General features: G+C 61.1%; 1 protein-coding gene across 1 annotated transcript in view; it reads left to right on the top strand.

Moving 5' to 3' along the window:
- LOC144955686 (myosin-binding protein C, fast-type-like) overlaps positions 1-13,737 on the top strand; it is a gene marked incomplete at both ends in the record, with an annotated part of 34,893 nt that extends 21,156 nt beyond the window's left edge. Inside the window, 8 exon segments of the mRNA XM_078885838.1 lie at positions 1,649-1,753; positions 2,926-3,005; positions 3,007-3,115; positions 4,005-4,087; positions 4,226-4,283; positions 8,805-8,969; positions 13,501-13,559; positions 13,561-13,737. Coding sequence (XP_078741964.1) covers positions 1,649-1,753; positions 2,926-3,005; positions 3,007-3,115; positions 4,005-4,087; positions 4,226-4,283; positions 8,805-8,969; positions 13,501-13,559; positions 13,561-13,737 — 836 coding nt within the window.
- Positions 13,738-15,000: the final 1,263 nt, after the last annotated feature.

Raw genomic sequence — 15,000 nt, 5'->3', positions numbered from 1 at the left:
ATCACCACCACCACCATCATCACCACCATCACCACCACCATCACCACCATCACCATCACCACCACCATCACCACCACCACCATCACCACCACCACCACCATCACCACCACCACCATCACCACCACCATCACCATCACCACCACCACCACCATCACCACCACCACCATCATCACCACCATCACCACCACCATCACCACCATCACCACCATCACCACCATCACCACCACCATCACCACCACCATCACCACCATCACCACCACCATCACCACCATCACCACCATCACCACCACCATCACCACCATCACCACCATCACCACCATCACCACCACCATCACCATCACCACCACCACCACCATCACCACCACCACCATCATCACCACCATCACCACCACCATCACCACCACCACCATCATCACCACCATCACCACCACCATCACCACCATCACCATCACCACCACCATCACCACCACCATCACCACCCCCATCACCACCATCACCACCATCACCACCATCATCACCACCATCACCACCACCATCACCACCATCACCACCACCATCACCATCACCACCACCATCACCATCACCACCACCACCACCATCACCACCACCACCATCATCACCACCATCACCACCACCATCACCACCATCACCACCATCACCACCATCACCACCACCATCACCACCACCATCACCACCATCACCACCACCATCACCACCATCACCACCATCACCACCACCATCACCACCATCACCACCATCACCACCATCACCACCACCATCACCATCACCACCACCACCACCATCACCACCACCACCATCATCACCACCATCACCACCACCATCACCACCACCACCATCATCACCACCATCACCACCACCATCACCACCATCACCATCACCACCACCATCACCACCACCACCATCATCATCACCACCATCACCACCACCATCACCACCATCACCATCACCACCACCATCACCACCATCACCACCACCATCACCATCACCACCACCATCACCACCACCATCACCACCATCACCATCACCACCACCATCACCACCACCATCACCATCACCACCACCATCACCACCACCATCACCACCACCATCACCACCATCACCATCACCACCACCATCACCACCATCACCATCACCACCACCATCACCACCACCATCACCACCACCATCACCATCACCACCACCATCACCACCATCACCATCACCACCACCATCACCACCACCATCACCACCACCATCACCACCATCAGTAACACTCACAACGTTGAAAGTGATCATGGTTGCTGCTGTCGTGGTTAATGTTGTTGTTGCGGTTGTTGTAGTTGTTGTTGTTGATGTTCATGTCGTTGTTGTTAATGTTGTAGTTGTTAATGTTGTTGTTAATGTTGGTGTTGATGTTGTTAATGTTGTTGTTGATGTTGTTAATGTTGTTGTTGATGTTGTTGTTAATGTTGTTGATGTTGTTGTTGTTGATGTTGTTAATGTTAATGTTGTTGATGTTGTTAATGTTGTTGATGTTGTTGTTGTTGATGTTAATGTTGTTGTTAATGTTGTTGATGTTGTTGTTGATGTTGTTGTTGATGTTAATGTTGTTGTTAATGTTGTTGTTGATGTTGTTGTTGTTGTGTAGACATCCCGGACCCCCCCTCGGCCCCCACCATCAGTGACGTGGGTGATGACGTCTGCACGGCCACGTGGGAGCCCCCCCTCTACAACGGGGGGGCCGCCCTGCTGGGTGAGTGGGGGGGTGAGTGGTGGGGGGGTGGGGGGGGTGGTTGAGTGGGTGGGTGGGTGGTTGAGTGGGTGAGTGGGTGGGTGGGGGGGGGGTGAGGGGGGGGGTGGGGGGGGTGGGGGGTGAGTGGTGGGGGGGGAGGTGAGTGAGTGGGCGGTGAGTGGGGGGGGTGGGGGGGGTGGGGGGGGAGGTGAGTGAGTGGGCGGTGAGTGGGGTGGGGGGGTGAGGGGGTGAGTGGGTGAGTGGGTGGTTGAGTGGGTGGGTGGTTGAGTGGGTGGTTGAGTGGGTGGGTGGTTGAGTGGGTGGGTGGTTGAGTGGGTGACTGAGTGCGTGAGTAGGTGGGTGGTTGAGTGGGTGACTGAGTGGGTGAGTAGGTGGGTGGTTGAGTGGGTGACTGAGTGGGTGAGTAGGTGGGTGGTTGAGTGGGTGACTGAGTGGGTGAGTAGGTGGGTGGTTGAGTGGGTGAGTGGGGGGGGGTGGGGGTGGGGGTGAGTGGTGGGGGGGGGAGGTGAGTGAGTGGGCGGTGAGTGGGGGGGTGGGGGGGGGTTGAGTGATGGGGGGGGAGGTGAGTGAGTGGGGCGGTGAGTGGGGGGGGGGGGGTGAGGGGGTGAGTGGGTGAGTGGGTGGGTGGGGGGGTGGGGGGGGGGTGAGTGGTGGGGGGGGAGGTGAGTGAGTGGGCGGTGAGTGGGGGGGGTGGGTGAGTGGGGGGGGTGGGTGGGTGGGTGAGTGGTGGGTGGTTGAGTGGGTGGGTGGTTGAGTGGGTGGTTGAGTGGGTGGGTGGTTGAGTGGGTGAGTGGGTGAGTGGGTGGGTGGGGGGGGGGGGGTGGGGGTGAGTGGTGGGGGGGGAGGTGAGTGAGTGGGCGGTGAGTGGGGTGGGGGGGTGAGGGGGTGAGTGGGTGAGTGGGTGGTTGAGTGGGTGGGTGGTTGAGTGGGTGGTTGAGTGGGTGGGTGGTTGAGTGGGTGGGTGGTTGAGTGGGTGACTGAGTGGGTGAGTAGGTGGGTGGTTGAGTGGGTGACTGAGCGGGTGAGTAGGTAGGTGGTTGAGTGGGTGACTGAGTGGATGACTGAGTGGACGCTAGTGAGCGCGGCGGCTTTAGCGCGCGCCTGCCCTTCTCTCCTCACCACCTCACCCCTCACCACCTCACCACCACCACCTCACCACCACCTCACCGCAGGCTACGTGGTGGAGCGTAAGAAGGTGTCGAGTCGTCGCTGGATGAAACTGAACGTCCGTCCTTGGGCCGAGTCGACCATAGCGCTGCGGGCGCATGGTGGAGGGGGTCGCTTACGAGATCCGGGCGTGCGCCGTCAACCCCGTGGGCACCTCGCGGCCCGGCGAGCCCTCCCGGACCTTCGTGCCGCTGGGTGAGAGACGGGCGGACACAACAACTACAACAACTACACCGCCAATACCACCTACACCACCACCAACACCCACAACACCTACACCACAACACCCACAACCACCACAACACCTACACCACAACACCCACAACACCTACAACACCTACACCACAACACCCACAACCACCACAACACCTACAACACCTACACCACAACACCCACAACACCCACAACACCCCACAGCACCTACAACACCTACACCACAACACCCACAACCACCACAACACCTACACCACAACACCCACAACCACCACAACACCTACAACACCTACACCACAACACCCACAACCACCACAACACCTACAACACCCACAACACCTACACCACAACACCCACAACCACCACAACACCTACACCACAACACCCACAACACCCACAACCACCACAACACCCACAACCACCAATACCACCTACACCACAACACCCACGTGACCAAATAACCCACCGTGACCCCCCCCCCCCGTGGCTCCCTGTGACCCCCCCCCCATCTCCCCTCCCTCTTCTCCCTCCCCCCAAAACCCTCGCTCGCCCCCTCCCCTCTCTCCCCCCTCTCCCCCCACCCCCCCTCTCCCCCCTCCCCCCCTTACCCCCCCTCTCCCCCCTCTCCGCCCCTCCCCCCTCTCCCCCCTCCCCCCCCCTTACCCCCTCTCTCCCCCCTCTCTCCCCTCCTCTCCCCCCCTTTTTCCCCCTCTCTCCCCCATCTCCCTCTCTCCCCCCCCCTCCCCCCCCTCTCCCCCCCCTCTCCCCCCCACCCCCCCTCTCCCCCACCCCTCCTCTCCCCCCCCCCCCCCTCTCCCCCCCTCTCCCCCCTCTCCCCCCTCCCCCCTCCCCCCATCCCTCCCCCCCCCAGCCCCCCCAGGCCCACCGAGTCACGTGACGGTGGAGGAGGTGACCGACTCGACCGTGACCCTCAAGTGGAGAGCCCCAGAGAGGGTCGGGGGGGGGGGGCCTCGACGGGTACTGCCTCGAGTACCGTGCAGAGGGGGGTGGGTGACACACACACTGACACAGTGACACACACACTGACACAGTGACACACACACTGACACAGTGACACACACACTGACACAGAGAGGGTCGGGGGGGGGGGGCCTCGACGGGTACTGCCTCGAGTACCGTGCAGAGGGGGGTGGGTGACACACACACTGACACAGTGACACACACACTGACACAGTGACACACACACTGACACAGTGACACACACACTGACACAGAGAGGGTCGGGGGGGGGGGGCCTCGACGGGTACTGCCTCGAGTACCGTGCAGAGGGGGGTGGGTGACACACACAGTGACACACACACTGACACAGTGACACACACACTGACACAGTGACACACACACTGACACACACACTGACACAGAGAGGGTCGGGGGGGGGGGGCCTCGACGGGTACTGCCTCGAGTACCGTGCAGAGGGGGGGTGGGTGATACACACAGTGACACACACACTGACACAGTGACACACACACTGACACAGTGACACACACACTGACACACTGACACACACACTGACACACACACTGACACACTGACACACACAGAGAGGGTCGGGGGGGGGGGCCTCGACGGGTACTGCCTCGAGTACCGTGCAGAGGGGGGTGGGTGACACACACAGTGACACAGTGACACACACACTGACACAGTGACACACACACTGACACAGTGACACAGTGACACACACACTGACACAGTGACACAGTGACACACACAGTGACACACACACTGACACACACAGAGAGGGTCGGGGGGGGGGGCCTCGACGGGTACTGCCTCGAGTACCGTGCAGAGGGGGGTGGGTGACACACACAGTGACACAGTGACACACACACTGACACAGTGACACACACACTGACACAGTGACACAGTGACACACACAGTGACACACTGACACACACACTGACACAGTGACACAGTGACACACACACTGACACAGTGACACAGTGACACACACAGTGACACACACACTGACACACTGACACAGTGACACAGTGACACACACAGTGACACACACAGTGACACAGTGACACACACACTGACACAGTGACACAGTGACACACACAGTGACACACACACTGACACACACAGAGAGGGTCGGGGGGGGGGGGCCTCGACGGGTACTGCCTCGAGTACCGTGCAGAGGGGGGTGGGTGACACACTCACTGACACACACAGTGACACAGTGACACACACACAGTGACACAGTGACACACTGACACACACACTGACACAGTGACACAGTGACACACACAGTGACACACACACTGACACACACAGAGAGGATCGGGGGGGGGGGCCTCGACGGGTACTGCCTCGAGTATCGTGCAGAGGGGGGTGGGTGACACACACAGTGACACAGTGACACACTGACACAGTGACACACACACAGTGACACAGTGACACACACACTGACACACACACACACTGACACACTGACACACACACTGACACACACAGAGAGGGTCGGGGGTGGGGGCCTCGACGGGTACTGCCTCGAGTACCGTGCAGAGGGGGGTGGGTGACACACACAGTGACACACACACAGTGACACAGTGACACACTGACACACACACTGACACACACACAGTGACACAGTGACACACACACTGACACACACACTGACACACTGACACAGTGACACTGACACACACACTGACACAGTGACACACACACTGACACAGTGACACAGTGACACACACACTGACACACACACTGACACAGTGACACACACACTGACACACACACAGTGACACACACACTGACACAGTGACACACACACTGACACACACACAGTGACACACACACAGACACAGTGACACAGTGACACACACACTGACACACACACAGTGACACACACACTGACACAGTGACACACACACTGACACACACACAGTGACACACACACTGACACAGTGACACACACACTGACACACACACAGTGACACACACACTGACACACACACTGACACAGTGACACACACACTGACACAGTGACACACACACTTACACAGTGACACACTGACACACACACACACTGACACAGTGACACACACACAGAGTGACACACACACAGTGACACACACACACAGACACACACACTGACACTGTCTCTCTCCGTGTCTCTCTCCGTGTCTCTCTACAGAGGAGACGTGGGTGTCCGTGTCTCCGACCCCGTGTCCCCTGCCGTGTCTCCGTGTCTCACTCCGTGTGTCTCTCTCCGTGTCTCACTCCGTGTGTCTCACTCCGTGTGTCTCCCCGTGTCTCACTCCGTGTGTCTCACTCCGTGTCTCTCTCCAGAGGAGACGTGGGTCCCCGTGTCTCCGTCCCCGTGTCCCCTGCCGTGTCTCCGTGTCTCCGTGTGTCTCCCCGTGTCTCACTCCGTGCGTCTCCCCGTGTCTCAGTCCGTGTGTCTCTCTCCGTGTCTCCGTGTCTCCTCGTGTGTCTATCTCCGTGTGTCTCCCCATGTGTCTCCGTGTCTCTCTCCGTGTGTCTCACTCCGTGTCTCTCCGTGTGTCTCTCAATGTGTCTCTCTCCTTGTGTCTCCGTGTGTCTCACTCCGTGTGTCTCACTCCGTGTGTCTCCCCGTGTCTCCAGAGGAGACGTGGGTCTCCGTGTCTCCGTCCCCGTGTCCCCTGCCGTGTCTCCGTGTCTCCGCGTGTCTCACTCCGTGTGTCTCTGCGTGTGTCTCTGCGTGTGTCTCTCCGTGTCTCTCTCCGTGTGTCTCTCTCCGTGTGTCTCTCTCCGTGTCTCCGTGTCTCCCCGTGTGTCTATCTCCGTGTGTCTCCCCATGTGTCTCCGTGTCTCTCTCCGTGTGTCTCACTCCGTGTCTCTCCGTGTGTCTCTCAATGTGTCTCACTCCGTGTGTCTTCGTGTGTCTCTCTCCGTGTGTCTCCCCGTGTCTCCAGAGGAGACGTGGGTCCCCGTGTCTCCGTCCCCGTGTCCCCTGCCGTGTCTCCGTGTCTCCGCGTGTCTCACTCCGTGTGTCTCCCCGTGTCTCCCCGTGTCTCACTCCGTGTGTCTCCGCGTGTCTCTCCCGACAGAGGAGACGTGGGTGTCCGTGTCTCCGTCCCCGTGTCCCCTGCCGTGTCTCCGTGTCTCCGTGTGTCTCCCCGTGTCTCACTCCGTGTGTCTCCCCGTGTCTCACTCCGTGTGTCTCCCCGTGTCTCCAGAGGAGACGTGGGTGTCCGTGTCTCCGTCCCCGTGTCCCCTGCCGTGTCTCCGTGTCTCCGTGTCTCCGTGTGTCTCCCCGTGTCTCACTCCGTGTGTCTCCCCGTGTCTCACTCCGTGTGTCTCCCCGTGTCTCACTCCGTGTGTCTCCCCGTGTCTCCAGAGGAGACGTGGGTCTCCGTGTCTCCGTCCCCGTGTCCCCTGCCGTGTCTCCGTGTCTCCGTGTCTCCGTGTGTCTCCCCGTGTCTCACTCCGTGTGTCTCTGCGTGTCTCACTCCGTGTGTCTCCCCGTGTCTCCAGAGGAGACGTGGGTCCCCGTGTCTCCGTCCCCGTGTCCCCTGCCGTGTCTCCGTGTCTCCGTGTCTCCGTGTGTCTCCCCGTGTCTCACTCCGTGTGTCTCCGCGTGTCTCACTCCGTGTCTCTCCGTGTGTCTCTCAATGTGTCTCTCTCCTTGTGTCTCCGTGTGTCTCACTCCGTGTGTCTCACTCCGTGTGTCTCCCCGTGTTTCCAGAGGAGACGTGGGTCTCCGTGTCTCCGTCCCCGTGTCCCCTGCCGTGTCTCACTCCGTGTGTCTCTCTGTGTCTCTCCCCGTGTGTCTCTCTGTGTCTCTCCCCGTGTCTCCGTGTGTCTCCCCGTGTGTCTCTCTCCGACAGAGGAGACATGGGTGTCCGTGTCTCCGTCCCCGTGTCCCCTGCCGTGTCTCCGTGTCTCCGCGTGTCTCACTCCGTGTGTCTCCCCGTGTCTCACTCCGTGTGTCTCTGCGTGTCTCACTCCGTGTGTCTCCCCGTGTCTCCAGAGGAGACGTGGGTGTCCGTGTCTCCGTCCCCGTGTCCCCTGCCGTGTCTCCGTGTCTCCGTGTGTCTCTGCGTGTCTCACTCCGTGTGTCTCCCCGTGTCTCCAGAGGAGACGTGGGTGTCCGTGTCTCCGTCCCCGTGTCCCCTGCCGTGTCTCCGTGTCTCCGTGCGTCTCACTCCGTGTCTCACTCCGTGTCTCACTCCGTGTGTCTTTCTCCGACAGAGGAGACGTGGGTGTCCGTGTCTCCGTCCCCGTGTCCCCTGCCGTGTCTCCGTGTCTCCGTGTGTCTCACTCCGTGTCTCACTCCGTGTCTCACTCCGTGTGTCTCTCTCCGACAGAGGAGACGTGGGTGTCCGTGTCTCCGTCCCCGTGTCCCCTGCCGTGTCTCCGTGTCTCCGCGTGTCTCACTCCGTGTGTCTCTGCGTGTCTCACTCCGTGTGTCTCTCCGTGTGTCTCTCTCCGACAGAGGAGACGTGGGTGTCCGTGTCTCCGTCCCCGTGTCCCCTGCCGTGTCTCCGTGTCTCCGCGTGTCTCACTCCGTGTGTCTCTGCGTGTCTCACTCCGTGTGTCTCTCCGTGTGTCTCTCTCCGACAGAGGAGACGTGGGTGTCCGTGTCTCCGTCCCCGTGTCCCCTGCCGTGTCTCCGTGTCTCACTCCGTGTGTCTCCCCGTGTGTCTCCCCGTGTCTCCAGAGGAGACGTGGGTGTCCGTGTCTCCGTCCCCGTGTCCCCTGCCGTGTCTCCGTGTCTCGGGGCTGTCCACCGGCTCGCGTCTCCTGTTCCGCGTGTCGGCGGTGAACCGTGCCGGGCACAGCGCGCACAGCCACGTGGGACCCCTCGTGGTGAGGGAGATCATGGGTGAGTGGCACACTGATGCTCACCCTCTCTGGGGGTGAGTGGCACACTGACGCTCACCCTCTCTGGGGGTGAGTGGCACACTGATGCTCACCCTCTCTGGGGGGTGAGTGGCACACTGACGCTCACCCTCTCTGGGGGTGAGTGGCACACTGACGCTCACCCTCTCTGGGGGTGAGTGGCACACTGACGCTCACCCTCTCTGGGGGTGAGTGGCACACTGACGCTCACCCTCTCTGGGGGTGAGTGGCACACTGACGCTCACCCTCTCTGGGGGTGAGTGGCACACTGACGCTCACCCTCTCTGGGGGTGAGTGGCACACTGACGCTCACCCTCTCTGGGGGTGAGTGGCGCACTGATGCTCACCCTCTCTGGGGGTGAGTGACACACTGATGCTCACCCTCTCTGGGGGTGAGTGGCACACTGATGCTCACCCTCTCTGGTGAGTGGCACACTGATGCTCACCCTCTCTGGGGGTGAGTGGCACACTGATGCTCACCCTCTCTGGGGGTGAGTGGCACACTGACGCTCACCCTCTCTGGTGAGTGGCACACTGACGCTCACCCTCTCTGGGGGTGAGTGGCACACTGACGCTCACCCTCTCTGGGGGTGAGTGGCACACTGATGCTCACCCTCTCTGGGGGTGAGTGGCACACTGATGCTCACCCTCTCTGGTGAGTGGCACACTGATGCTCACCCTCTCTGGGGGTGAGTGACACACTGATGCTCACCCTCTCTGGGGGTGAGTGACACACTGATGCTCACCCTCTCTGGGGGTGAGTGGCACACTGACGCTCACCCTCTCTGGTGAGTGACACACTGATGCTCACCCTCTCTGGGGGTGAGTGACACACTGACGCTCACCCTCTCTGGTGAGTGACATCACTGATGCTCACCCTCTCTGGTGAGTGGCACACTGACGCTCACCCTCTCTGGGAGTGAGTGACACACTGACGCTCACCCTCTCTGGTGAGTGGCACACTGACGCTCACCCTCTCTGGTGAGTGACACACTGATGCTCACCCTCTCTGGGGGTGAGTGGCACACTGATGCTCACCCTCTCTGGGGGTGAGTGACACACTGATGCTCACCCTCTCTGGGGGTGAGTGGCACACTGATGCTCACCCTCTCTGGGGGTGAGTGGCACACTGATGCTCACCCTCTCTGGGGGTGAGTGACACACTGATGCTCACCCTCTCTGGGGGTGAGTGGCACACTGATGCTCACCCTCTCTGGGGGTGAGTGGCACACTGATGCTCACCCTCTCTGGGGGTGAGTGACACACTGATGCTCACCCTCTCTGGGGGTGAGTGACACACTGATGCTCACCCTCTCTGGGGGTGAGTGGCACACTGACGCTCACCCTCTCTGGTGAGTGACACACTGATGCTCACCCTCTCTGGGGGTGAGTGACACACTGATGCTCACCCTCTCTGGGGGTGAGTGACACACTGATGCTCACCCTCTCTGGGGGTGAGTGGCACACTGATGCTCACCCTCTCTGGTGAGTGACACACTGATGCTCACCCTCTCTGGGGGTGAGTGACACACTGATGCTCACCCTCTCTGGGGTGAGTGACACACTGATGCTCACCCTCTCTGGGGGTGAGTGGCACACTGATGCTCACCCTCTCTGGGGGTGAGTGGCACACTGACGCTCACCCTCTCTGGTGAGTGACACACTGATGCTCACCCTCTCTGGGGGTGAGTGACACACTGATGCTCACCCTCTCTGGGGGTGAGTGACACACTGATGCTCACCCTCTTTGGTGAGTGACACACTGATGCTCACCCTCTCTGGGGGTGAGTGACACACTGATGCTCACCCTCTCTGGTGAGTGACACACTGATGCTCACCCTCTCTGGGGGTGAGTGACACACTGACGCTCACCCTCTCTGGGGGTGAGTGGCACACTGATGCTCACCCCTCTCTGGGGGTGAGTGGCACACTGACGCTCACCCTCTCTGGTGAGTGGCACACTGACGCTCACCCTCTCTGGTGAGTGGCACACTGACGCTCACCCTCTCTGGGGGTGAGTGGCACACTGATGCTCACCCTCTCTGGGGGTGAGTGGCACACTGACGCTCACCCTCTCTGGGGGTGAGTGGCACACTGACGCTCACCCTCTCTGGTGAGTGGCACACTGATGCTCACCCTCTCTGGGGGTGAGTGGCACACTGATGCTCACCCTCTCTGGGGGTGAGTGGCACACTGATGCTCACCCTCTCTGGGGGTGAGTGGCACACTGATGCTCACCCTCTCTGGGGGGTGAGTGGCACACTGATGCTCACCCTCTCTGGTGAGTGGCACACTGACGCTCACCCTCTCTGGGGGTGAGTGGCACACTGATGCTCACCCTCTCTGGGGGTGAGTGACACACTGATGCTCACCCTCTCTGGTGAGTGACACACTGATGCTCACCCTCTCTGGTGAGTGACACACTGATGCTCACCCTCTCTGGTGAGTGACACACTGATGCTCACCCTCTCTGGTGAGTGGCACACTGATGCTCACCCTCTCTGGGGGTGAGTGGCACACTGACGCTCACCCTCTCTGGTGAGTGGCACACTGATGCTCACCCTCTCTGGGGGTGAGTGACACACTGATGCTCACCCTCTCTGGGGGTGAGTGACACACTGATGCTCACCCTCTCTGGGGGTGAGTGACACACTGATGCTCACCCTCTCTGGTGAGTGGCACACTGACGCTCACCCTCTCTGGTGAGTGGCACACTGACGCTCACCCTCTCTGGGGGTGAGTGGCACACTGATGCTCACCCTCTCTGGGGGTGAGTGGCACACTGACGCTCACCCTCTCTGGTGAGTGGCACACTGACGCTCACCCTCTCTGGGGGTGAGTGGCACACTGATGCTCACCCTCTCTGGGGGTGAGTGGCACACTGACGCTCACCCTCTCTGGGGGTGAGTGACACACTGACGCTCACCCTCTCTGGGGGGTGAGTGGCACACTGATGCTCACCCTCTCTGGGGGTGAGTGGCACACTGACGCTCACCCTCTCTGGGGGTGAGTGGCACACTGATGCTCACCCTCTCTGGGGGTGAGTGGCACACTGATGCTCACCCTCTCTGGGGGTGAGTGGCACACTGATGCTCACCCTCTCTGGGGGTGAGTGGCACACTGACGCTCACCCTCTCTGGGGGTGAGTGGCACACTGATGCTCACCCTCTCTGGGGGTGAGTGGCACACTGACGCTCACCCTCTCTGGGGGTGAGTGGCACACTGACGCTCACCCTCTCTGGGGGTGAGTGGCACACTGATGCTCACCCTCTCTGGGGGTGAGTGGCACACTGACGCTCACCCTCTCTGGGGGTGAGTGGCACACTGACGCTCACCCTCTCTGGGGGTGAGTGGCACACTGACGCTCACCCCTCTCTGGGGGTGAGTGGCACACTGACGCTCACCCTCTCTGGGGGTGAGTGGCACACTGATGCTCACCCTCTCTGGGGGTGAGTGGCACACTGACGCTCACCCTCTCTGGGGTGAGTGGCACACTGACGCTCACCCTCTCTGGGGGTGAGTGGCACACTGACGCTCACCCTCTCTGGGGGTGAGTGGCACACTGATGCTCACCCTCTCTGGTGAGTGGCACACTGATGCTCACCCTCTCTGGGGGTGAGTGGCACACTGATGCTCACCCTCTCTGGTGAGTGACACACTGATGCTCACCCCCCCTCCGTGCCCCCCCCCCCGTGTCCCCCCCCCCCCCCCGTGTCCCAGAGCGCCCCAAGATCTGGGTGCCTCGATATCTGCGCCACACCTTGATGAGACGCGTCGTGTCCCCCCCCCCCGTGTCCCCCCGTGCCTCCCCCCCTCCCCCTCCCGTGCCCCCCCCGTGTCCCCCCCCCCCGTGTCCCCCCCCCCGTGCCCCCCCCCCCATGTCCCCCCCCCCCCCGTGTCCCAGAGCGCCCCAAGATCTGGATGCCTCGATATCTGCGCCACACCTTGATGAGACGCGTCGTGTCCCCCCCCCCGTGTCCCCCCCGTGCCTCCCCCCCTCCCCCTCCCGTGCCCCCCCCGTGTCCCCCCCCCCGTGTCCCCCCCCCCGTGTCCCCCCCCCCCGTGTCCCCCCCCCCCGTGCCCCCCCCCCCATGTCCCCCCCCCCCCCGTGTCCCAGAGCGCCCCAAGATCTGGATGCCTCGATATCTGCGCCACACCTTGATGAGACGCGTCGTGTCCCCCCCCCCGTGTCCCCCCCCGTGCCTCCCCCCCTCCCCCTCCCGTGCCCCCCCCGTGTCCCCCCCCCCGTGTCCCCCCCCCCGTGTCCCCCCCCCCCGTGTCCCCCCCCCCGTGCCCCCCCCCCCATGTCCCCCCCCCCCCCCGTGTCCCAGAGCGCCCCAAGATCTGGATGCCTCGATATCTGCGCCACACCTTGATGAGACGCGTCGTGTCCCCCCCCCGTGTCCCCCCCGTGTCCCCCCCCCTCCCCCCCTCCCGTGCCCCCCCGTGTCCCCCCCCCCCTCCCCCCCCCTCCCCCCCCGCCCCCCCCCCGCCCCCCCCCCCCCCGTGTCCAGAGCGCCCCAAGATCTGGGTGCCTCGTTACCTGCGCCACACCTTGATGAGACGCGTCGGAGGACTCCATCAACATCCTGGTGCCCTTCCAGGTCGGCGGGGTCACTGGGGTTCACGCGGGGGTCACGCGGGGTCATGTGGGGTCACCGTGGGGTCAGAAGCGGGGTCAGACGGGGGTCACGCGGGGTCGCACAGGCTCACTGGGATTCACCCCGGGGTCATACAGGGGTCAGACGGGGGTGAGACGGGGCTCACACTGAGGTCAGACGGGGGTCAGACGGGGGTCACACGGGGGTCACACGGGTTCACCGGGATTCACCACCACCACCATCACCATCACCACCATCATCACCACTATCATCATCACTAGCATCACCACCACCACCACCATCACCACTATCATCATCACTAGCATCACCACCATCACCACCACCATCACCACTATCATCATCACTAGCATCACCACCACCATCACCACCATCACCACCACCATCACCACCACTTTCATCATCACTAGCATCACCACCACCACCACCATCATCACCATCACCACCATCACCACTATCATCATCACTAGCATCACCACCACCACCACCACCATCACCACCACCATCACCACCACTTTCATCATCACTAGCATCACCACCACCATCACCACCATCACCACCATCACCACCACCACCATCACCACCATCACCACCATCACCACCACCAACACCACCACCATCACCACCATCACCACCATCACCACCATCACCATCACCACCACCACCATCACCACCATCACCACCACGACCACCATCACCACCATCACCACCACCACCACCACCATCACCACCACTATCATCACCACCACCACCATCACCACCACCACCATCACCACCATCACCACCACTATCATCATCACTAGCATCACCACCATCACCACCACCATCACCACCATCACCACCACCACTATCACCACCACTATCATCATCACTAGCATCACCACCACCACCACCATCACCACCACCATCACCACCACTATCATCATCACTAGCATCACCACCACCACCATCACCACCACCATCACCACCACCATCACCACCATCACCACCACTATCATCATCACTAGCATCACCACCACCATCACCAACCATCACCACCACCACCATCACCACCACTATCATCATCACTAGCATCACCACCATCACCACCACCATCACCACCACTATCACCACCATCACCACCACCACCATCACCACCATCACCACCATCACCACCACCACCATCACCACCATCACCACCATCACCACCACCACCACCACCACCAACACCACCATCACCACCACCACCACCACCATCACCATCACCACCATCACCACCACCACCATCACCATCACCACCACCACACCACCATCACCACCATCACCACCCATCACCACCACCCACCACCACCAACACCACCATCACCACCACCACCACCATCACCACCACCACCACCACCCAACACCACCATCACC

Source organism: Lampetra fluviatilis, unplaced genomic scaffold, assembly GCF_964198595.1.
Source record: "Lampetra fluviatilis unplaced genomic scaffold, kcLamFluv1.1 SCAFFOLD_986, whole genome shotgun sequence".
Taxonomy (NCBI): domain Eukaryota; kingdom Metazoa; phylum Chordata; class Hyperoartia; order Petromyzontiformes; family Petromyzontidae; genus Lampetra; species Lampetra fluviatilis.
This window is presented reverse-complemented; position numbering and strand designations above follow the sequence as displayed.